The 25,184-nt window shown below is 41.5% G+C and overlaps 1 protein-coding gene across 2 annotated transcripts in view; it reads right to left on the bottom strand.

Annotated features, from left to right (window-relative positions):
- The window catches only part of GLRB (glycine receptor beta), a 78,388-nt gene extending 54,063 nt beyond the window's left edge, over positions 1–24,325 (bottom strand). Inside the window, exons 1-2 of one of the 2 annotated variants that reach the window (XM_068542382.1) lie at positions 24,173–24,325; positions 21,948–22,098 (exon numbers count right to left, since the gene is read on the bottom strand). In XM_068542382.1, the coding sequence (XP_068398483.1) occupies positions 21,948–22,069 (122 nt within the window). In that variant the 5' untranslated portion in view covers positions 22,070–22,098; positions 24,173–24,325. The remainder of the gene's footprint in view (positions 1–21,947; positions 22,099–24,172) is intronic. The other variant, XM_068542381.1, reaches the window with a different exon arrangement.
- Positions 24,326–25,184: the final 859 nt, after the last annotated feature.

The following is a 25,184-nucleotide window of genomic DNA, read 5'->3' as shown; positions in this document are numbered from 1 at the left end:
GTGCTGGCAACTATTCACATAGCATTTGCGTGGCATGAGGCACTGCAAGCACGCTAGAGATGATTCTTTGCGCTGTACATCGTTGTTATATACACTTTTTCTGTACGGTTTATGATGATTTTCAGATTGCCACTGTATCATTCTGAGCCTTCCTAAACCATATATTAAAGGCAACGTCTCCTTCTCGTCTAAAACAAAGACATATGTAGCCCTTGACATGAGAGGCACCATTAGTGACAGCACCCTGGCTCTGGAAGCCATGCCGCCTGCATCTGAATCCTTCTTTACTAGCGGTGTGGCCCTGGACACCTAACCCCTGTGCCTCAATTAGCTGTCTTGTAAACTGTGCTGATAATCCTGGAAAATCACTCTTTTTCATAAAAGGCATGTTTTCAGAATTAAATTAGGTGATTTAAGTAAGAGCTTAGAACACACCTAATACTTGGTGTTACACATCTATCAGCGCACGGTACCCTATCTTGTGTCATCGGCAAAGGAAGAGAAACTGGTTACAATTAAGAAGACCCCCTAGGGCTTCCCTGGTGGCGCAGTGGTTAAGAATCCACCTGCCAATGCAGGGGACACGGGTTCGAGCCCTGGTCTGGGAAGATCCCACATGCCGTGGAGCAACTAAGCCCGAGCCCATGTGCCACAACTACTGAGCCTGCACTCTAGAGCCTGCGAGCCACAACTACTGAGCCCGCGTGCCACAGCTACTGAAGCCCACGCGCCAAGAGCCCGAGCTCCGCAATAAGAGAAGCCACCGCAATGAGAAGCCCGCGCACAGCAACGAAGAGTAGCCCCCGCTCGCAGCAACTAGAGAAAGCCCACGCACAGCAACAAAGACCCAACACAGCCAAAAATAAATACATAAAAATAAATAATTTTTTTTTAAAAAGACCCCTAGTCAGAAAAAAACTGATCCAAACCTGTTGAAAGTTTTCAGTATGTGATTTGATTCACAAATATGTAGAATATCCTGATCTCTTACACATACACGTAACGTAAATTCATGCATCTTCTTTTCCAAATCAACACTCTAATCCTACTGCTGCCTCGAAATTTACAGCACCGAGCTAGTAAAAGGGAGTGTTTTCCTTGCTACTACAAACAAAACTCAGAAACAAGATATTCAGTAAAGAGAGGTCAGAGCAGAAATTGGGAACCGAAAGGAATAATCTAAGCATCAAAGCCCTTTAGAGTAAATCACTCCAAGGAACGCTCCAGAGCCCATGGATAGAGGGGCTTTTGCCACTGTGGGGAAGCCTAAGGTCTGGGCGAAACTCCTACGAGACCACCACCGCTACTGGGCCTGTTTCCGCTTTCACTCCTGTCTGCAGAGTCTCTTTGAAGCACTTCTGACCTGTAATATTGTTTGTAATACAGACACAAGAGAGTCATCTCTTTCGGGTTAACTCTTCACTAAAATACGCACTGGCAATGACACGTCTGAACGATGACACGTGTCCTGGACAAGCGTCCCACGATGAGGTAGCAAGCAGGAATGTCGTTCTGGGGATGAACTGCCTCCTTGCCCCAGGTAACAGAGGAGAGACCTGGCAGAGGAGAGATCAGCCTTGTCGGTTCCCGTCACCCTTAGCTGGAAGCCAATGTAACTTCTTACTGAAGACGCTAGCATCCAGGGGACTCAGGGATGAAGTCTGCTTTCCCCCGAGCGCACCCAGACCCGCTCTGGGGGCCGGAAGGGCCTCCGGGCCCTGGGACGCAGGCTCCCCGCCATCAGGCTCTCTCAGAAGTAAAAAGGCCCCCCACTGAAGTAGGTGCTTCCACGGTGGAGACGGCCCGTCCTCAGAAAGCAGCAAAACCCTGCGTGTGACTCAAATGCCAAGGCCGTCCGTCCCTCCCCAGCCGGGAGCCCCGGGCGCTGGGGGCCTCACCGCCCCTGCTCTGCGCCTGCCTTGCTGGTTCACCGCATCCCTGCGGGGTTCTCAGAATCCCCTCCCCCAGAACGCCCATCACTGTGGACTGACGGGCGAGCGGCGGCTACTCTTCGTTGCGGTGCGCGGGCTTCTCATTGGGTGGCTTCTCTTGCTGCAGAGCACGGGCTCTAGGTGCGCGGGCTTCAGTAGTTGTGGCCCGTGGGCTCAGTAGTTGTGGCTCGCGGGCTCTAGAGCGCAGGCTCAGTAGTTGTGGCGCATGGGTTTAGTTGCTCTGTGGCATGTGGGATCTTCCTGGACCAGGGCTCGAACCTGTGTTCCCTCTGATGTGGGGCTGCACAAGTGTGGCAGACAAGAGAGAAAGGCGAGGACTTGGGCATTAGAAGCCAAAAAATCACATCCTGGCCAGAGGCTGGACCAGACTCCCATGATGATCTTGTGCATAGTGTCAGGGAGGCGACCCAAGGATGACATCATATGAGGGCCTGGGAGCAGGGAAGAAAGCTAGCTGGGTGCGGTGCAGTTTGCGTACCAGGGGTTAGGAGGCATGGAGCGGGGCTGGTGGGAGGCTGTATCTTCAGACAGGGAACAGGATTCAAAGACTTCAGGTGAGAAAGAGCATGGTCCCCTTAAGATTGCTTTGGCTATTTGGGGTCATTTGTGTCTCCATACAAATTTTAAGACTTTTTGTCCTAGTTCTGTAAAAAAATGCCATTGGTAATTTGATAGGGATTGCATTGAGTCTGCAGATTGCTTTGGGTAGTATAGTCATTTTCACAATATTGATTCTTCCAATCCAAGAACATGGTATATCTTTCCAGCTGTTTGTGTCATCTGATTTCTTTCAACAGTGTCTTACAGTTTTCTGAGTACAGGTCTTTTACCTCCTTAGGTAGGTTTATTCCTAGGTATTTTATTCTTTTTGTTGCAGTGGTGAATGGCATTGTTTTCTTGATTTCTCTTTCTGATCTTTCGTTGTTAGTGTATAGGAATGCAAGAGATCTCTATGCATTAATTTTGTATCCTGCAACATTACCAAATTCTTTGATTAGCTCTAGTAGTTTTGCGGTGGCATATTTAGGATTCTCTATGTAGTGTATCATGTCATCTGCAAACTGTGACAGTTTTACTTCTTCTTTTCCAATTTGTATTCCTTTTCTTTTTCTTCTCTGATTGCCATGACAAGAACTTCCAAAACTATGTTGAATAATAGTGGCGAGAGTGGACATCCTTGTCTTCTTCCAGATCTTAGAGGAAATGCTTTCAGTTTTTCACCATTGAGAATGATGTTTGCTGTGGGTTTGTCATATATGTTTTTCACCATTGAGAATGATGTTTGCCTTTATTATGTTGAGGTAGGTTCCATCTGTGCCCACTTTCTGGAGAGTTTTTGTCATAAATGGGTGTTGAATTTTATCAAAAGCTTTTTCTGCATCTGTTGAGATGATCATATGGTTTTCATACTTCAATTTGGTGTATTATATTGATTGATTTGTGTATATTAAAGAATCCTTGCAGCCCTGGGATAAATCCCACTTGATCATGGTGTATGATCCTTTTAATGTGTTGTTGGATTCTGTTTTCTAGTATTTTGTTGAGGATTTTTGCATCTATATTCACCAGTGATATTGGTCTGTAATTTTCTTTTTTTGTAGTATTTTTGTCTAGTTTTGGTATCATGGTGATGGTGGCCTCATAGAATGAGTTTGGGAGTGTCCCTTCCTCTGTAATTTTTTGGAAGAGTTTGAGAAAGATGGGTGTTAACACTTCTCTAAATGTTTGAAAGAATTCAACTGTGAAGCCATTTGGTCCGGGACTTTTGTCTGTTGGAAGATTTTTAATCACAGTTTCAATTTCATTACTTGTGATTTGTCTGTTCATATTTTCTATTTCTTCCTGGTTCAGTCTTGGAAGGTTATACCTTTCTAAGAATTTGTCCATTTCTTCCAGGTTGTTCATTTTACTGGCATAGAGTTGCTTGTAGTAGTTTCTTATGATGCTTTGCATTTCTGTAGTGTCCCTTGTCACTTCTCCTCTTTCATTTCTAATTTTATTGATTTGACTCCTCTCCCTCTTTTTCTTGATGTGTCTGGCTAAAGGTTTATCAATTTTGTTTATCTTCTCAAAGAACCAGTTTTTAGTTTCATTGATCTTTGTTATTTTTTCTTTGTTTCTATTTCATTTATTTCTGCTCTGATCTTTATGATTTCTTTCCTTCTACTAACTTTGGGTTTTGTTTGTTCTTCTTTCTCTAGTTCCTTTATGTGTAAGGTTATATTTTTTATTTGAGATTTTTCTTGTTTCTTGAGGTAAGATTGTATTGCTATAAACTTCCCTCTTAGATCTGCTTTTGCTGCATCCCATAGGTTTTGGATGGTTATGTTTTCATTGTCATTCATCTCTAGGTGTTTTTTTATTTCCTCTTTGATTTCTTCAGTGATCTCTTGGTTATTTAGTAATGTATTGTTTAGCCTCCATGTGTTTGTGTTTTTTACATATCTTTTCCCCTGTAACTGATTTCTAATCTCATAGTGTTGTGACTGGAAAAGATGCTTGATATGATTTCAATTTTTTAAAATTTTCCAAGGCTTGATTTGTGACCCAAGATGTGATCTATCCTGGCAAATGTTCCATGTGCAGTTAAGAAGAAAGTGTAATCTGCTGTTTTCAGATGGAATGTCCTATAAATATCAATTAAATCTATCTGGTCTATTGTGTCATTTAAAGCTTGTGTTTCCTTATTAATTTTCTGTCTGGATGATCTGTCCATTGGTGTAAGTGAATTGTTAAAGTCCCCCAATATTATTGTGTTACTGTTGATTTCCTCTTTTATAGCTGTTACCATTTGCCTTATGTATTGAGATGCTCCTATGTTGGGTGCATATATATTTATAATTGTTACATCTTCTTCTTGGATTGATCCCTTGATCATTATGTAGTGTCCTTGTCTCTTGTAACATTCTTTATTTTAAAGTCTATTTCGTCTGAAATGAGTATTGTTACTCCAGCTTTCTTTTGCTTTCCATTTGCATGGAATATCTTTTTCCATCTGCTCATTTTCAGTCTGTATGTGTCCGTAGGTCTGAAGTGGGTCTCTTGTAGACAGCATATATATGGGTCTTGTTTTCATTCCATTCAGGGAGCCTGTGTCTTTTGGTTGGAGCATTTAATCCAATTCATATTTAAGGTAATTATCAATATATATGTCCCTATTACCATTTTCTTAATTGTTTGGGGTTTGTTATTGTTAAGACTTTTCCTTCTCTTGTGTTACCCGCCTAGAGAAGTTCCTTTAGCATTTGTTGCAGAGCTGGTTTGGTGGCGCTGAATTCTCTTAGTTTTGCTTGTCTGTAAAGCTTTTGATTTCTCTGTCAAATCTGAATGAGATCCTTGCTGGGTAGAGTAATCCTGGTTGTAGGTTCTTCCCTTTCATCACTTTAAATATACCATGCCACTCCCTTCTGGCTTGTTGAGTTTCTGATGAGAAATCAGCTGTTAACCTTATGAGAGTTCCCTTGTATGTTATTTGTCATTTTTCCCTTGTGGCTTTTAACAATTTTTCTTTGTCTTTAATTTTTGTCAATTTGATTACTATGTGTCTCAGTGTGTTTCTCCTTGGGTTTATCCTGCCTGGGACTCTCTGTGCTTCCTGGACTTGGGTGGCTATTTCCTTTCCCATGCTAAGGAAGTTTTCAACTATAGTCTCTTCAAATATTTTCTCGGGTCCTTCCTCTCTCTCTTCTCCTTCTGGGACCCCTATAATGTGAATGTTGGTGCGTTTAATGTCGTCCCAGAGGTTTCTTAGGCTGTTTTCATTTCTTTTCATTCTTTTTTCTTTACTCTGTACCATGGCAGTGACTTCCACCATTCTGTCTTCCAGGTCACTTATCCGTTCTTCTGCCTCAGTTATTCTGCTATTGATTCCTTCTAGTGTAGTTTTCATTTCAGTTATTGTATTGTTCATCTCTGTTTGTTTGTTCTTTAATTCTTCTAGGTGTTTGTTTTTAATTCTTCTAGGTCTTTGTTAAACATTTCTTGCATCTTCTCCATCTTTGCCTCCATTCTTTTTACGAGGTCCTGGATCATCTTCACTATCATTATTCTGAATTCTTTTTCTGGAAGGTTGCCTATCTCCACTTCATTTAGCTGCTTTTCTGGGGTTTTATCTTGTTCCTTCATCTGGTACATAGTCCTCTGCCTTTTCATTTTGTCTATTTTTCTGTGAATGTGGTCTTTGTTCCACAGGCTGCAGGACTGTAGTTCTTCTTGCTTCTGCTGTCTGCCCTCTGGTGGATAAGGCTATCTAAGAGGCTTGTGCAAGCTTCCTGTTGGGAGGGACTGTTGGGTAGAGCTGGGTGTAGCTCTGGTGGACAGAGCTCAGTAAAACTTTAATCTGCTCGTCTGCTGATGGGTGGGGCTGAGTTCCCTCACTGTTGCTTGTTTGGCCTGAGGCGACCCAACACTGGAGCCTACCTGGACTCTTTGGTCGGGCTAATGGCGGACTCTGGGAGGCCTCACGCCAAGGAGTACTTCCCAGAACTTCTGCTGCCAGTGTCCTTGTCCCTATGGTGAGCCGCAGCCACACCCAGCCTCTGCAGGAGACCCTCCAACACTAGCAGGTAGGTCTGGTTCAGTCTCCTATGGGGTCACTGCCCCTTCTCCTGGGTCTTGATGCACACACTACTTTGTGTGTGCCCTCCAAGAGTGGAGTCTCTGTTTCTCCCAGTTCTGTCAGAGTCCTATAATCAAATCCCACTAGTCTTCAAAGTCTGATTCTCTGGGAATTCCTCCTCCCGTTGCCGGACCCCCAGGTTGGGAAGCCTGACGTGGGGCTCAGAACCTTCACTCCAGTGGGTGGACTTCTGTGGTATAAGTGTTCTCCAGTTTGTGAGTCACCCACCCAGCAGTTATGGGATTTGATTTTATTGTGATTGCACCCCTCCTACCATCTCACTGTGGCTTCTCCTTTGTCTTTGGATGTGGGGTATCTTTTTTGGTGAGTTCCAGTGTCTTCCTGTCGATGATTGTTCAGCAGTTAGTTGTGATTCCAGTGGTCTCACAAGAGGGAGTGAGCGCACGTCCTTCTACTCTGCCATGTTTAACCAAAGGATCGCTTTTTCTCTCTTGAAAACAGAGGCAGAGAATCATGTGTTTTATACTCTACGTCCTTTGTAGATCTTATTGTATACGTACATTCAGCAGGAAGAGGTAATGAATCACATACTATTTCCTGAAAATAGTCACTCAGAATGCATTCTAATTTACAAAACTCTATTGGTCACTAACATCCAGACTGAATACCATTAATCAAACTAAGGATAGTTTTTATGAGGTGGAACACACATCCATGAACAGGAAGCTTCTGAGATTACAGGCTCAGAAAGCCACATTCTGTTATTTAGAAAGGACTTCAGGGCTTCCCTGGTTGGTGCAGTGGTTAAGAATCCGCCTGCCAATGCAGGGGACACAGGTTCGAGCCCGGGTCCGGGAAGATCCCACATGCCGCAGAGCAACTAAGCCCGTGCGCCACAACTACTGAGCCTGCGCTCTAGAGTCCAGGAGCCACAACTACTAAGACCACGTGCCTAGAGCCCGTGCTCCGCAACAAGAGAAGCCACTGCAATGAGAAGCCCGCGCACTGCAACGAAGAGTAGCCCCCACTCATCGCAACTAGAGAAAGCCTGCGCACAGCAATGAAGACCCAACGCAGCCAAAAATGAGTAAATAAAATAAATAAATACATAAATTAGTTTTTTAAAAAAAGAGAAAGTACTTCAGTGAGGTTTAAGTCTTAGTAAAAGCCCAAGTAAATCTAATATGTTGCTTGAAAATACACAAAGTGAAATCAAGATAAAGAAAGAGATGGTCTTACTGGTGAGGGTAACAACTAAATAAAGACATACAATGTGGCAAGAAAGCACATAAAAAGACCTGGACTGGGAATCAGAAGGCCTACCTTTCCCTCTGGCGCCCAGCTGTGCCCCTGGCAAAGCCATCTTACCTCCTGGGACCTCAGTGTTCTCACCTCCCAAATAAACAGGATAAACTATGACATGTGCCGTACAACCAAAAAGTGAGCCTAAAATTCCCACCTGAATTAGATCACTGGAATATCACTGACTAACATTATGACCTTAAGAAACACTCTCCACAACACAGGTTGCTCTTATATAAAAGGAGATTGCAGCTGCCTGCTGTATAGAATCGCCTGAGAATTCAGCAGGTCCTGAGTCCCACACACAGCACACAGCACTGCCCTTGCACAGAAAGGTAGGCCACAAGTTGTACCCACCCCAGCCCTGACATCCTGAGTCTAAGGAGAAGATGTGTAATAAGGTGACACAGGATTTTCTAGCTGTAAAATTAGGTGTTCCATCTGTAAAAATTAGCTTAAGTAATGACAGAAAAAAGGGACCTAGAATAATATAAAACATGCAAGCTCCTCTGAGCTCTTTAAAAGAAACTCTAATATCACAAACACAGGTAATCCACTTTGCAGAACTTTTAGAGTTCAGAAAATACTTTCATATACATTGTCAAGTTATACTATCAGATAAGCGCTGTAAATTAGATAGCATTTATCATTTCCATTTTACAGGTAACAAAATTGAGCACAGGCAAGGCAAAATGATTGCCTATTCAAGGTCACAAGTGTATTAAGTGATCTTTCCTAGAACAGAACCAAGATCATCTGGCTCAAGACAACATTGTTTCTGCATGTTAAAACTCCAAAACAAACTCCTCTCCTAATGACCATGAAAAATTCATTCATCCTATTGGTAATTCCGCCATTTTACAGGTCAGGACTATTAAGGTCCAGAGTGACTTATGTGAGGACACACAGTGAGTTAGTAACAGAGTGAACTAGAACCCCATTCTTCCCATTCTTCCTCCCCTGTATTGATTCAACTAATTTCATGTTAAAATTTGTCAATGTTAATTTTATTTCTCTATCATTTAATTGTGTCTAGAGTAGGGATTTAATAGAGTAGGTGACTCCTGAGCTGGGCTGGAAGGATAAGGAAGCAGGTAACAGGTGGAAAGGGAAGGGGGAGGGCAGATTCCAGGAGGTGGTCACAGCGAACACAGCAGATGACTAACAGAGAGGCACTGAGAAGCTCAACATGGCAGGAAAAGAAGGTGTGGCACATATATACAGGCACATATATACAATGGAATATTACTCAGCCACAAAAAGAAGGAAATTGGGTCATTTGTGGACATGTGGATGGACCTAGAGACTGACATACAGAGGGAAGAAGTCAGAAAGCGAAAAACAAATATCATCTATTAATGCATATATGCGGAATCTAGAAAAACCGTACAGATGAACCTATTTGCAAAGCAGAAATAGAGTAACACACATAGAAAACAGATGTGTGGATGGATACCAAGGGGGGAAAGGGGAGGTTGGGACGGATTGGGAGATTGGGATTGACACATATACACTACTACGTATTAAAATAGATAACTAATGAGAACCTACTGTATAGCACAGGGAACTCTGCTCAGTGGTCTGTGGTGACCTCAATGGGAAGGAAATCTAAAAAAGAGGGGATATATGTACACGTATAGCTGATTCACTTTGCTGTACCGTAGAAACTAACACAACATTGTAAAGCAACTATACTCCAATTAAAAAAAAAAAAAGAAAAGAGAAATACATGGTTGGATATACAATGAGCATCTCAAATCTGTTGATACTAGAAAACAGCAGTTCTCAAAGTGTGGTCCAAAGACACCTGAAGGTGCCCAAGACCTTTTCCGAGCATCCAGAAAGTCAAACTATTCTCTTCATCTCCATCATCATCATCATCATCATCATCCTCAAAACAACATTTACTTTGTTTCACTCTGCAGACATTTGCACTGATGTTGCACAAGCAACAGTGGATAAGACTGTCAGTGCACAAATCAGGAAAATAATAGTTTTATGTAGCAAGAGCGTTCGTATTCTTAACCACTAGACACCAGCAGTAAAAAATAAATAAAAGATGTTAAAGATGGTGTTCCCATGTCATGTTCTTAAAGAAGCAGTAAAAAATATTAAATTTATTAAATTTTGCAATTTAAATCCATATTATTTTAATATTCTTCATGAAAAAAATGGGAAGTATCCAGACAGCACTTCTGCTGCACAGAAAACTAAACTACGATAATTGTTCCAAAGAACAGCACTTGGATGACTGTTTGACTTATTGTGAACAAGAGACTTTTCATGCAACACTGTTTTCATGGAAGACCATGGAAAACCTATGGTGATTCAGACTTGGATATTTGGCAAAAAGGTTTTCACAAGTGAAAGAAGAGAGCCTATAAGTTCAAGAAAAACTAATGAGAGTATTTGCTGCCAGTAATAAAATATGAGTTTTCAAACAACTGGAATTTTAGAAAACTTAATATTCACCACCATGAACTTGACAACTTCTTGATACTAACAGACTTTCCAGTGAGATCGAAAGTAATAGCAAATGGATTGATTATTTGATACTGTATAATGAAACCTGTCAACATTTGGAAGATCTGCAAAACCCAGCAAACCAATATTTTCCAAATGATCGATGCATGTTATAAATTCATGTTTGAGCAAAAAAAAAAAAAAAAAGCCATTCAAAATGCAAGACCAGCAAGTTTTAATACAACAGAGATCAAAATGTTCACTGATCTGATTTCAGATTTTACATCACAACTAACTTTTAAGGAACTATCACTTGTCAAATTTTGGCATGGCATTAAAAAGGAATATTCATAATTATAGAAAGGCTATTGAAATACTCTTCCCTTTTCCAATTATATGTCGGCATGGGGTCATATTTTCTTCACCTACTTCAACCAAAACAATGTATCACAACAAACGGAATCCAGAAGCAGATATGAGAATTCAGCTGTCTTCCATTATGCCAGCCACTGAACAGACAGGAACATTGTAAGACAATGCCACTCTTCTCACTATTTTGTTATTTTTGAAAATATAGTTAATTTTCATAAAAATAAGTTATTCATGTTAATCTGCAATGAGTATATTTTAGGTAATTTAATAAGTATTTTTTAAATTTGTTTCAATTTATAACAAGGCAACACCAATAGATAACTCCCACATAAACTAAAGCTCACTGTGTCCTTAAAGATGCTTCAGATTGTAAAGCGGTCCTGAGACCAAAGTTTGAGAGCCGCTGTTATAGAGGACGAACTACAGAGGACAGGATGGAATTCAGGAGTCTGGGGAAGTCCCTGCAACAACAGATTCAAGGGGAAATGATTAGAACCCAACAAGGACCACACCCGTTGAGATGTGGAGAAATAGCCAGATGCAAGAGTCATTTCTGAGCAAGAATCAACCGAATGAGTAACTGATGAGATGATCCAGGTGAACGTCCGGGACAGAATGGAAGATGTTTCAGCCGTTTCTCATGAAAGGCTGGGTGCGGAGCTGAGGAAGGCTGATGGCACAGCTGGTTTGATACATTAACTCTGAGGTCCAGTAGGAAGTTACAAATAATGACCTGGAACTCGCAAGAGTAGTTACACCTGGAGATAAGGATGTGCGTGTAACCACAGACACAGGTAGAAATTACTCAGGGAAAGAGCGATAAGTAAGAAGCTAAAAGGACCAAGGTGAACATCTAAGAACATCCAGGATATGAATATGTGGTAAAACCCACTATTTCTGGACAGACAAAAAAGAATAGCTGGGAAGGTGTCTAATCAGGGGTAGAGGGAGAGGCAGACGCAAAGCTGGAAGGCAAATCAGGGCAGAGGGGTTGGGGGTAAGAGATCACTTCGGGACGCAGAGGACAATCATTTGTCCTTGTCAAGTAATGTAAGGACTCCAAAGAAATTTTACAGATTTGCTTAAAAGGAATAAAATAAATATCTTCATCAAAAACCAGAATGGTGGCAGGAGTCAATACTAACAGGAGAATTAAGTGGTTCTACTGCTTCCTTTGTTAAAACAATAATGTCTGGCTTTTGTAATTCAAAGAAATTCAAGTAAAGAAAAGGAAAAAAAATAGTGAATTAGAGCTGAAATTGTGGGCTGTCAGTTTAAGAAATGTGATAATGAACACAGAGGAAAAAACAAAGTTGATGAAATAGGAATATAAAAACTGCATTTGGGACTTCCCTGGTGGTCCAGCAGTTAAGACTCCGTGCTTCCAATGCTGGGGATGCGGGTTCAATCCCTGGTTGGGGAACTAAGATCCCACATGCCATGCAGTGCAGCCAAACAAACAAACAAAAAAACTATGCATTTTTTCAGGTAGGCGACGCTTCAGCGTATTTTTAAGCCCTTAGAAAAAGGAGCCAAAGAAGAGAAGACGACGAAGCATGGGCAAGCAGAGTGTGGTGATGGGGGGAGTCTCAGAAGGGGGTGGGGGACGGAATCCGAGACTGAGAAAAGGACGTCCCTCTTCCTCTCGGTCAGGAGCCAAGGAGAAGAGAAAGGACGATGCCACAGGCAGCTCTGGAGGGAAGATGGAGGGGTGGGTGAGCTCGAGTCTAGCAACTTCTATTTTTTTTCTTTAAAGTATAAGTTCGTATCGTAGGTGAAGACCGAAAGGGGTACTGATCAAGGACTGAAAGCATTATTAGGGAAAGAGAAACATGGAGCCACTAAGGGCCAGTGAAGAATTGAGGCACCACCATGAAGACCCAGCCAAGGCTACATCAACACACAAAATAAACCAGTGAAGATTCCAAACAACATCTGTAGAATGAAACCGAAAACATTATAGATATTCCGGTCAAATACATATGGAACTCTCGGGAGATATTAAAGGGTGTTGCAGTACGACCTTTGGATTATCTCGGCAGCCACGTCCATGGTGTAACTGAGAGCTGAACACAGATGCAAACAAGGCTACGAGGCCACTCGCTAAATGTGGGCCTTTTCTATTAGGTTACCCTCCGGAGTGGAGTCCTAAACTCCCCCGAATCATCAAGAATTCCTCCCACTGTTTTCTCACAGGAGGACTAATAAAGGTCAGATGTTTCACATTCTCCAACAAAGTCTATTAGTGATTGAATCATTAGTTTGCTGCTATTCCAATCAGAGCTCTTAGAAAGGTAATTTCCTATTTACATCATCTCTCAGAGGAGCTATTTGTATGTACATAAATTTGAATAATTTGCTTCTTGAATTCTAAGTGTAAATTTCCATGTTGAGGGCAAAGGAACTCATTTATGATGTGCTCTCTGCTCTCTGGAGGACCGCAGTGATGTGCTTTTTTCAGGTAGTAGCTCAAGAAGAATACAAGAGACTTCGGCAAAGATATGCTATCCTTTACTGCATTACAGAAATTATTCACCTCCAAAAGAAAACAAAAGACAAACATAGGACACATTTTTGTGAGTCAAATTCCTCAGTTTGTGAAAAATTATAGAGCTAAGAATGGGTACAATTCACCTTGCACACATGTGATTCTTCTACTTGGGAGGATGGTTACATACCTACATTTTGATAAGTCAACTCTGCAATTAGATCCCTTAGTAATTAACTTGCTTAAGAAACAGAATTTTGTGTATTCTCTTTCCATTGGTTAGGCTTGTCTAGTTCTAAATCAGAAAATGAAAAATCTTGACAAAAACAGGAATAGTTAGCCCTGAATATAAAAGTAGCAAAACAATCATAAATAAAACTTGACTGCATCATAATAGATAGAGCTGGAATGAATGAATGAAATTAGGAAACTACTGAGATGAAACTTTTCACCATAAGAATGAGAAAATTGAGACCCAAATAAATTAAATGACTTACTGAAAGTTGTAAAGCCCATCAGCAAGAGTCCTAATTGAGATACAGCAGTGGGCTTTCTCCCAGATTACAAGGTTTTATCCATCTAGATTAAGCAGACATACAAAGGGAATTTTAAACAATGCATGTTTCAAGGTGATCTCTAAACATGGTCCCAGTGAGCCACTGACCCATCAAAAGATTAATTTATGATTTTTCTATTTGATCAGTCACCCATTTGATTCCATTTGATTTAGTAAGTATAAACGTAGCTGAAATGCAAAGAACATTGAAGTAGGCAGAATATGAAACTATATATATATGAAAGTGTGTATCTTTATGAAAGTGTGTGTGTATATATATATTCTTCCTACTTCAAAATTCCTTGAATCAGAGCTTCATTTATGCTTACTAAATGAAAGTGTATATACTGTAATTAAAGTGGAGAGAGAGGGAGAGCCATCTCATCTCAAGTATTTATAATTTGGCTAAAGAGTTAACACAATATATATATTTCAACTAGAAAATAAAAGACATCATAGGAAGAATATTACTATTAAATCTAATCAAGTGTCAAAACATACAGGATGCACAAAAAGGATTCTAAGAGATCAAGAAGAGGGAGTTTAATTTTAGCTCTAATCATAAGCTCATGAAACCCTGGTGAAAAGAACTTTTAAATTCGGCAACTTCCCCGTGATGCTTCGTTTAGGTAGTGTCCCTACCCAAGCTATGTTCGTCACTCTGGTGACAAAGAACCTCCCAAGGAAATCCTTGGATAGTTATATCCTACCCTTTCAAATGGAAATGTCTTCCTCTATGTTTCTCTCTTTGGTCTTGGTTCTATAACTTGAGGTCTAAATATGAATTCTAGTTCATATTATATGAAAAGTCCTCAAAACGGGGGATTACTCATCTACTCTTAAAATAACCCACGGTAAACCTATCAAACCACAGACTTTCATGTTCCTGCAAACGCTGGTCATGATTCTCTGAACAAACTCCCACGTAAGTGCAATCCTCACAAACGAATGCAACCAGAATTCAACACAATGTTCCAGGTATGATATACCCACCACGAAATTAACCCTTTTTTTTCTGCAACCACTGTATTTCTATCAAGGTCCAAGACCTCAATGCACTAACAGCCATAGCATGCTAATAATTTGCACTAATCTTACTTTCAGTGAACACTTCTAATCGTTTAAAAGGTTTTTCAGTGAACACTTCTAATCGTTTAAAAGGTTTCATCAGGCAAGGTAATGACTGAGATGAGCCCTGAAGGACTGCGTAGATTAAGAAGAGGTTGTCGCTCTATAACCATAAGCATGTCTAAGCATAAGCAGTGGCAGGTTGGCACGAGGACAGATCAGCCTTTCTAAGATGAGAGAGTAGTTTCGCACAAAGTTCCACATGTAAATCAGAGAGACCTTTGAAAGTCAGAGTGAACAGTCTGCCCTGGATCCTTGAGGGAATAAGAAGACATTGTGGGTCTGGAACATAAGATTAACAAGATGAAAATGGAAACGGTATGTAAGGTGAATAATAATGTGCGGGGAAAAAAATACGGCAAGTAATTAGGAAACTATTGTAACAGACTATGTTGAAAATGACGGTAAGTGGAGATGCAATGAACAGGACAGACACAGGAGATCATTTTAAGAGAAAACAAGTTCCATTTAAGTTTCATGCCCGAATAACTAAAATAATGAGGATGCCGATTTCAAAACCTAGGAAATTATTTGGAAAGGGAAGATCATTAATTCAATTGATTGCAAAATAATATCATGCCATTAAATCAGAATTGTTCGTTAGGTAGTAAGAAAATACATAACTGCCCATCAATGAAAAATTTGATCTACCTTTGTTATAGTAATAACAATACAGGCAGTTTTCAATTGTATCCATTGTACAGATTCTCCATAACCGTTTCCAACCAGCCTTTCATTTTTGGGCCAATGTATTTATCTTGAACATTTCCATTAGGAAGTAAGAAAATGGAACTAAACTGAAATCAATCCATTCTATTAATGAATAACAGGTAATAAAATCAGAATAGGAAGAAAATGGCTAACATTATACTTAACTCAACACTCCTTACTACACAGAACTGATGTCCACAAATACTACCATTAAATGGTATCTCTCTGAAGGAGACAAAAAAAATCTCATATTGGTATCAAACACATTTATACACACACAACTTTTTTAGGTTGTGAACAAACTAATAAAAAGTAGTCATATTGTTTCTCATTACACACACAGAACCATAAATCTTCACGTCATGATTTTAAAGCTAGAGTACCAACAGTTTGGAGGAAAGATCATTAAGATGAAGTAAATACATGCAAACATGACCGAACAGTCATATAAATAATAGCAGCCCTCATCAAGTATCAATTAAGGGTTTCTTACGATGCTTCTTCACACCTAAGATACAAGTCTGGGTCCAAAATGGGAGAAAGATTTCAAATGTAACTTGTAAGCAAATTAGTTACACTTACGGTGAGTTATCAGATGCCTGAAATTCAAACAGTCCTCAACAAATGGTAGAAAGTTCCCTAACTCAGCGATGACAAAAATGTCAGTATGTGTCAAGAGGTTACAGTCGGGCCAAATTCAGTATTAAAAAGTGTTATTGTGTCTGCTATGAGCACAAATAGAAATGACACATAATGCTTTGGTTTTGGTTCAGATAGTTCTGTTTTGTTTTGTTTTTGTTCATTCAATCAAGAATTCTGCAAGTATATTTTAGAATGTTCTGGTTTCATATACAATAGACATATAAACACAAATCCATAAACCTATGCCTTCTTCTTATCAATTATGGCAGTCATTCATTAGATATCATCCCTCAATCATTATTTCTTGAGATTAACAGTAGCTTGACATATTTATTCCGATTGGTTTAGGTCAGAAAAGAGAAAAGATGGTCTGAGTTTGAAAGATATTCAAAAAACCTGATTACTCGTGAAATTTCAAGAAGAAATGCTACCACTGCAAGTTTTTAAATCCTTATTATTAGACCAAGATATACTTATTTTATATGGTAGAGCTCTCCACGACAATGCACCAAAAATAGCGGCCAAGCTATTTAAATCTGGATGGAGATTAAATTTTTAAAAGGTGATTCTTTCTATAACATTCTGCAATTGGATAATCATAAGACCGTCATCACATACAATACATTAGAATCAAAGACTCTTAAAAATCTCACAAATGGAAATGTCCTTAAACACCGCTGTCTGGCCAAACTACCTACCCAAGGCTCAAACTTTCTATCAAATATGCCTGCAAGTAATTATCCCCCGTGGCGGAGTGCTTGGGGTTGCTGTGAGCTCCACTGCCTCTGTTCCCAGGCAATTATATCTGGCAGAATGCTATTAGAAAGTTCTTGCTAATTTGGAGCCAAAAATATCCCTTCTCATGGTTCTACTCATTAGTCCTGGTTGTAAGTATTGGTGCCAAGCAGCAAAGTCTACTTTGTCATCTAAATCACAAGTTTTCGCAAAATTGAAGATAACTGTCAAATACCTCAGTTCCTTCAGCACTTCCTAATATGACATTATTTTAATTACCTCAACTATTCTTATTTCTCTCCCCTGAAGGTACAGACCAGCACAGTGCAGAAATCTCTGTAAGTCCTGCTTTAAATAATATAATTCTTTTAAGGCTAGTAATACGCTTAACACAGAATTCGTAAAATAAGAACACTAATTTCTTTCTTAAGTAACTATATATATAGTTATATTTAGGTGGGATGGAAAGATAGTGTACAGAGTTACTCATCTGCATCAGGTATATGTATTATATATCATATTATATCATATTATACTATACTATAGTATATTATTATTCATTTGTATTATGGTTACAACACTATTTAATATTTTTTCCAAATGTGTTCGGCCACACTGCTTTCCCCATCCTATACTTGCACATATGATTTCTGAACCAAAGTGCAGTTTATACTTCAATCTCGTTAGATTCAGCCCATCGCTTTGGACCTTCAAGGTCATATTAGATCCTAATTCTGTCTCACATACCCACCATGTGTTTCAGTATCACATTACTCTCCATCTGGATGTTTCCTCTGTATAGTTTATTTTAGTCATTGATACGATGTTTATCACGAGGCCAAACTTTCACCAGGAAGCGTCATCCAGGCTGAAGACGCTTTACCAATAACCTAGACGTTAACTACCTTCTTCTCCTTATATTGAGACTATATGTCTACATACTGTCCAGAGAGATCATATAAATTATTTCCAAGTACTGTAACAAAATCCAGATACAGTGACTTGTACGGGTCAATGATCTTGAGTTTGTATTCACTCTTTAAACAAATGTTGATTGCATGTACATTTTGTACCAGCCACGATGTTGATCTCTGGTGACTAAGTCAATAAGACACAGCCCTCACGGAGTTTACAATCTAGTAGGGGAAGCAGACAATTACAGCTGGTATCACCACATAGTTTTATAAGCAGGATAGGCAATTAGGGAACCACGAAGGCACAGAGTGTGATTGTCTAAATCAGACTGTCAGGATTAGGAAAGGTTTCCCAAAGTAGACAACAAAGTTTGAGTGTAAGGTCATTACGGGACAGTCAGATTAAAGTGTTGGATGTACGGATGTGGCGCTCTCCTGAGAGATCTGGGCCGGGCACACAGATACAGGAGTCGACAGCGAACACGTGCTATTTACAGCTGTGGACTTTCATAAGACCACTGAGGCAGGGGTTAACTAATGGAAGAAGGAAACCTCTGGCATTTTGGTAAAGGGAAGAACACTTCGGAGGTGTGAAAGAGCAAGCGTGTATGAGACTCGAGTAAGGGCGTGGCCGGGATGGAAAGATACAGCCGGGGGGAGTCAGAGGCCAGTTCAGCAAGAGTTGTGTGTGCGGAGCCAAGAAATCAGAACCTTTTCCGCAGGTTATGGAGCCCCTCAGGGGGCTCTAAGCGCTGGAGTGGCTTGAGTGCACTGAGGAAAATGCACTCTAGGGTCAGGGTGGGGTAGGAACTGGTGGAGGAAGACAAGGAGAGGAGACTAATAAAGAGCTCACCAGAAAGGCTGGCGGGAGAAGCGACAGCAGCGTCACGATGGGGAAGGAAGTGAGGGACACACTCCCAAGGTGGCACAGACTCTGAACGCGGAAGTCTCGGCAACGACTGGACTTGAGGAGCTAAGGTAGAAAGAGGGGGTCCTAGGTAATCCCTAGGATCTGAGTTTGGATGCAAATGGAAACACTGTATTAGGAGAGGTGGGGAGGATTTCTGTACTCGGGTTTTATCATTTTGAATTGAGTTTTAAGATCAAGATGGGATAACCAGGTAGAAATGGTGGATGTATGGGTACATTCTTCAGCGAGGCTGGGCTGCATACAGCACCTTCGGCGTTAACAGTGCATAGATGGAGTTACAGCCAGAGATTTGGACAAAATCGCTGAGGCACAATGTGTAGGAAATCAGAAGACCAATAGATTCAGGTCAGTGTCAAATTCAAGCTTTAAAATAAAAAGCTAAACCGTGTCCAAGGACTTAATCTAAAACATAGCTTCTAATTTAAAGTTTATTTTGTATTTATTAATATCTACTAAATTTCTAAAATTTTGGAACTCAAATTTATCAGGTAGTTTGTCAACCTGGTACTGCTGCTCCGGTTACACACCAAAAAACAATGAATAATAGCATAAATTTATCATTTTCAAGCTTCTCAAAACAATTAAAGGTTAAAAAAACAATAAAGAGCCAGGGAGAGTGTATCATACGATTCAAGCTCCACATCAACCTAGAATACGAAGGGTCCTAAGTCCTTTCTACATTTAGAAACAGTTTTCCTCTTATTTCCAATCTTTGGGAAGAAATGTTACAAGAATAAAAAGGGAAGTTTCTGCTCCTGTTTACTACACGTGCACAACACATCAACTGCATATATCCATTCAATACCATTGCTCTTCAACTCTATTCAAAAAAAAATGTAAAGAAATCAGAACATCACTGGGCAAAATTTCACCATATTGAGGAGTATATGGAAGCCTGTACGTAACTTCCGGGTTTCGTGATCTCAAATGTTCCTCTTAATCAAGATGTTTTATGCTTAATCAGCTTACACAAGATGGGCAAACTGGACCATCCTTTGAGAAACAAATAATTTGCATATTCTTTCTCAGCCCGTTATTATAACTGAGATTCCCAACCTGGATATCCAAAGAAATTTAATACAATGGATCCAACAATAGCCAGAGAAAGCCTTAGTCTTCAGAAGTTCAGTGACCATGAAATCAAAATTCTTAGTAAAATGCTCAAACAAAAACTACACAAACGTAATTCTCCAAAGTACGTCTGCTTTTTAGTAAGCTGGATCTCGGGCAGCATCAGCAGGGCTACTGTTAATAAAGCTTTATTCAGTCTCATAATTGCAAGAAAGTAAGTAATATAATCAAAATTTGAAAACTGTGGTAGAAAATTTCAGAGATAAAACTTTGAATTTCTCAACATACGTAAAACACCGCGATACGCGCTCACCACGTGTACGCTGGGCCTTCCACTTGGAGGTTTCCGTGTGCACCAAAGAGAACCTTCATTGTTTCACTCTTTATCTACCAGATTTAACGTTAAAAATCTGTCCTAACCAGAGACAGCCTAAGCATATACAGTCAGTTTACATATGAGGCAACAGCGCAGTTCTGGGAAGAAATAGGATGCCCTCTAAAGACTCTTGTAAGTACACGGCAGCCGTAAGGCTTGCAGTTGCCATATTCACAGCTGTGATTCATGACATTTGACAGGATACGGGGTGGGGGCGGCGCAGGGGGAAGCAGGGCTGGGGCAAGGGAGACAGGAGCCCCATGAGCTTCCACAGAGAGCGGAACCCGACTGACCACAGATGGCCCGACTCCACACATAGGATCAGCGTGCCTTCAAGACAAATACAATAGTTCACATCAATATGCCAAGATTTATCAAACAAAACGTTAAAATGAAGGACATCCAAAATACGACAAGGTGTCCTTATACTGGGGAAGAGTAAGGCCTGACCATGTCCAGTTCCCGAAAATGCTAGTCTCCTGGTCGCAGCTCAAACACTCTCATCTGTGAAGATGAGTCACACTCAAGTCGGGCGGGTGGGGCCATCCTGTCACACCCAGAAGCCTGGCCCTGACGTCAGGCTGTGTAGACTGGAAGCAGCAGTAACTGGAACGCTGAAAACTAGGAGGTATTTCTTAACAGGGAGCTTTCTGTACTACGGGACTTTATGTGGGTCACCATACCGTCCCCAGACCTTCCGTCTCACATAATCATACAGACGTCCATTCCGAAATACCAACTCTAATATCCTTTCTTTACAAACTTTACTTCCCAGAAGGTACCTTAATAATTCTTATGGAACATCTATGAAACTATAATAATCAATATTTAAGTAATGATGATGCTGGAATAATGTTACCTGAGATCAATATGGCACTTAGGAAATCTTAATGTAAAAATAACCAGTACCAGCAAATTAATTCTTCCTCCACATTACTGCATATGTTGTAACATTATTACTTAAAAGCACATATTCTGTGAAGGTTATTGATTTATATACTGTTCAATTGTTCTAACTATTGGATATTATTTACTGTTATTCACCAGTAATAGTAAAACTTTATTTTTTTAAAAAATGGAGTCCAAACCATAAAATTTTGTTGCTGTTTTTTTTCTGGGTGGGGAGGGAGTGGGAATTGGATTTAGATTTTGTTTTTACAGGTAATTTCAAATTTAATGACATATTTTTTGAGAAATATACTCATTTCCTAAGCTAAATCTTTTACCCCCCAAAAAAAACACTGAAATGGAAAATGGATCTACCATGTAATTCTTCTCCTGCTGTGCATTAATGTGAATTAAATAGACCTTAAAATCATAGTCTAGCAATCTGATTTTTTAAATGAATATTCAATTTCAGGAGTATTTTTTTTTAAAGTCAACTTTTTGAACTGGTATTTGCTCAAAGCAGGGAGTCTCAGTAACCAACGAAAGTTGCACATTCAGGGTAAGAAAGAAATAGTAACATTTTTCTACTTTTATAAAAGATGTATGAAAATTACAGAAGCCCAGGGCACGAACAAAACTTTATAAAACTTTACCTTTATCATAGTGAGAATTAGCTTTCCCATTGTAAAGCCCTCTTCACTCTGTCACTTTCTACCTATGAAACAAATGGGTGCAATTCTGATAGGGAAAGTTCTGTTGGCATGTGTTTCAATAAACCACTTTGATAAAAAATGCAATAATATTTCTCCGTATAAGAATATAAGACATGAAGAACATACGATGGGCATAGGTACTGCTTCTTTTTCCCCTTCCCTTTCTTTGACGACTTCTCTTTAGAACAGGCTTCTTCAACACACAAGGAAATTAAAATAAAAAAGGCCACCGCCAATACAAACTTCATCTTGAAAAGTTAAATTTCAGGAGATCGATCTACAAGAAAGAACAAGAGAATGTTTACATTTATGAGGCAAATGGTAACTACACGACTCTTTAAGGCGTACGACCATTACTACCCAATGGGCAAGGGTGTCTTGTACATCAAGTCCTCATTGCTCGTGGCAAACATCTGTCTTGCATACAGGTGCAAACATTAAGATTTTATCATATTTTAAGCTTATTAAACATATTCAGTATAATTTTCTATTCTTTCTCTTCTGAAGAAAAAACTCTGTAAGTTCCATCTTTGAAGTCCACTTTTAGACTTTTAAAATCATATCATGTGTGTTTTCATGTATAATCATGTATAGTGTCTGTGATTTGTTTTACTTGAATAAATGCTATTTGGCTTTAAAAAAAATTCTCATTGCTCAGACCTACGTGGTTATACTTTTTTTTTTTTTTAATTAATTTATTTATTTTTGGCTGTGTTGGGTCTTCGTTTCTGTGCGAGGGCTTTCTCTAGTTGTGGCAAGCGGGGGCCACTCTTCATCGCGGTGCGCGGGCCTCTCACTATCGCGGCCTCTCTTGTTGGGAGCACAGGCTCCAGACGCGCAGGCTCAGTAATTGTGGCTCACGGGCCCAGTTGCTCTGCGGCATGTGGGATCTTCCCAGACCAGGGCTCGAACCCGTGTCCCCTGCATTGGCAGGCAGATTCCCAACCACTGTGCCACCAGGGAGGCCCTACGTGGTTATACTTTACTATACATTTTGTGATGGTTTCATAGTAAAAGTTAGTTTAAATAATGCTTCATAGAAAATAAGACCCCTATGAGGAATACAAGGTAAGTATGCAAAAAATTCTACTGCATAGTTTCATAAAATTGTAAATTGATATTGAATCGCACAGTATATCAATATATGCTTAGAAAGATACATGGAAAGATGTTTACACGGTTTTAGGATGGTTACGTCGTGCTAGGTCATTTAAATCGATGTTTTGTTTTTTAAATTTCATCTGTTCTTTGACTTTCGCATGTTTATTTTTTCAAAAACAATAAAACTATTCTCGAAGAAAGATAATTCTATTAAAGGACTGATAGAGAAAAAAGAAAAAATTATTATCAAAGAGTTTCACTGTCTAAATTCATTGTTTTTATTTATGTACATTAAATTCGCAAGTTACCTTTTACCCAAAAAAGGTGCACATTGATTTAAGTTAGCTTTTGGCTTTCCTACTCACATGATACTGACATTTATCATTCAAATGACGATTTCTGACTCCAGAAATTCGAGGCAACATTGTATGAAATAAAATAGCAAATACAGTCAGCCTCCTCCAAATACTCTTCTTAGCTGTATTTTAATAACATTTTCCCTGCTCCAGGAGAATTGCATCCTTGCCTATCTGATGCATTAAAAAAACAAAACACCTTTAAGCATCTCCTAAACCCTGTAGTATTTAAACCTCTTCCGCATCCTTAATTCGCAAACCATAAGCAGAGTCTCCTTCACTGCTTCCTGCAGAGTAAGAGACCGGTCCGCTCCTCCGCACTCGCGGAAGCCCCAGCTCGCCCTCATCATCTGGCTTCTCCCGTGTCACGTTCTTCCTCTCTCCTCCGCCCCGGAAGTCTCATCTCCTCACGTTTCCCCTTCGCAGCCCTAAGCAGGCAGGCGGGGACTCCTCCCTCCCGAGGGCGACGGGCGCTCACCAGGCCCACAGCTGCCCGCGGTCGCCCCGCACCCCAGCCGGTGGCGGCATCCGGCCCCGCACCTGTGCCCACGCCGCAGGGGCTGCGCCGCCCTCCCTCCCGGCGCCCGGAAGCCCGAGGCCGTCCCGGAGGTCTGCAGGGCGGAGAGAGGGAGGCCGCCCCGTCCCTCGGAGTCCACCCACACCTCCCGAAGGCGGCCCCGCAGACCAAACGCCGCCGACGGCGCCCCTGCGGCCAAGCTCGCCGGCACCGCGGACCCGCGGGAGGCGCTCCCGCCGCCGCCGCCGCCTCCGCCTCCGCCTCCGCCTCCGCCTCCCGCCGCCACGGCAGCCCCGCGCCCCGCGCCCCGGCCTCGCCGCGGCGATGCTCACCCCGGACCCCCGCGCCCCGCGCCCCTCCCCCCGGAGCCGACTTACCCTGGCGCCCCGCCCGCAGCCCCGGAGGACGCGCGCTCGGGCCGGACGCGCCGGTGCGGGGAGAGCGGCTGCGTCCCGTCCCCGCGTCCCCGCGTCTCCGCGATGGGCTGACGCGCCTGCTCCGGCCGCCGAGCCTGCGCCGTGTGGTCCGCGCCTGTGCGGTCGGGGCGCTGCGCGGCCGCGGCACGGAGCGGGGACGGCGTTGGGGACGGAGATGGGGACAGCGATGGGGACGGAGTTGATGGGGACGGAGTTGATGGGGACGGAGATGGGGACTGAGGTGGGGACGGAGTTGGGGACGGAGTTCATGGGGACGGAGTTGATGGGGACGGAGAAGGGGAGTTGGGGACGGAGGTGGGGACGGAGATGTGGACGGAGATGGGGACGGAGTTGGGGACGGAGTTGATGGGGACGGAGAAGGGGAGTTGGGGACAGAGATGGGGACGAAGTTAGGGACGGAGATGGGGACAGAGTTGGGGACGGAGATGGGGCCGGGGCCGGGGAGGGCAGGCGTGTCCCGGCCGCGCGAGCGCCCCCTCCCCGCGTCTGAGCGGGAGAATGTGGTCCCCGCCAGGGGCTGGAGACGATGCGGGCGGGGGTGGTGAGGGCAGTGTTGGATCAGAAGGAAAACCCTTTCAAGGAGCTGGAATCGTTTAGGGTCTATTTTTGACCATTAGTTTGAAAAGACAAAAAAACCAACCAAACAAACAACAAGAACAAAAAAACAGTAGACTAACAAATGACCTTCTTGGACCAAACATACATTTTCTGTGACTTCATCATTTGCCTAGTCTCCTGGCATCTAACTTCATCTCTGAGTCTTATTTCCAATTTCTCCCAAGCCTGACCTTTTAAGCGCACTTACATTGAGCAGAATCACTAAAACCGTATAAACATGGACACAAGTTGTTTTCATACCTTGGCTATTGTAAATAATGCTGCTGTGAACATTGGGGTGCATGTATCTTTTTTAATTTTCTTCACATAAATACTTAAAGGTGGAATTTCTGAG

The sequence above is a fragment of the Eschrichtius robustus genome, chromosome 4 (assembly GCF_028021215.1).
Source record: "Eschrichtius robustus isolate mEscRob2 chromosome 4, mEscRob2.pri, whole genome shotgun sequence".
Lineage (NCBI taxonomy): Eukaryota > Metazoa > Chordata > Mammalia > Artiodactyla > Eschrichtiidae > Eschrichtius > Eschrichtius robustus.
The sequence above is the reverse complement of the archived record's forward strand: the minus strand, read 5'-3'. Positions and strand labels throughout refer to the sequence as shown.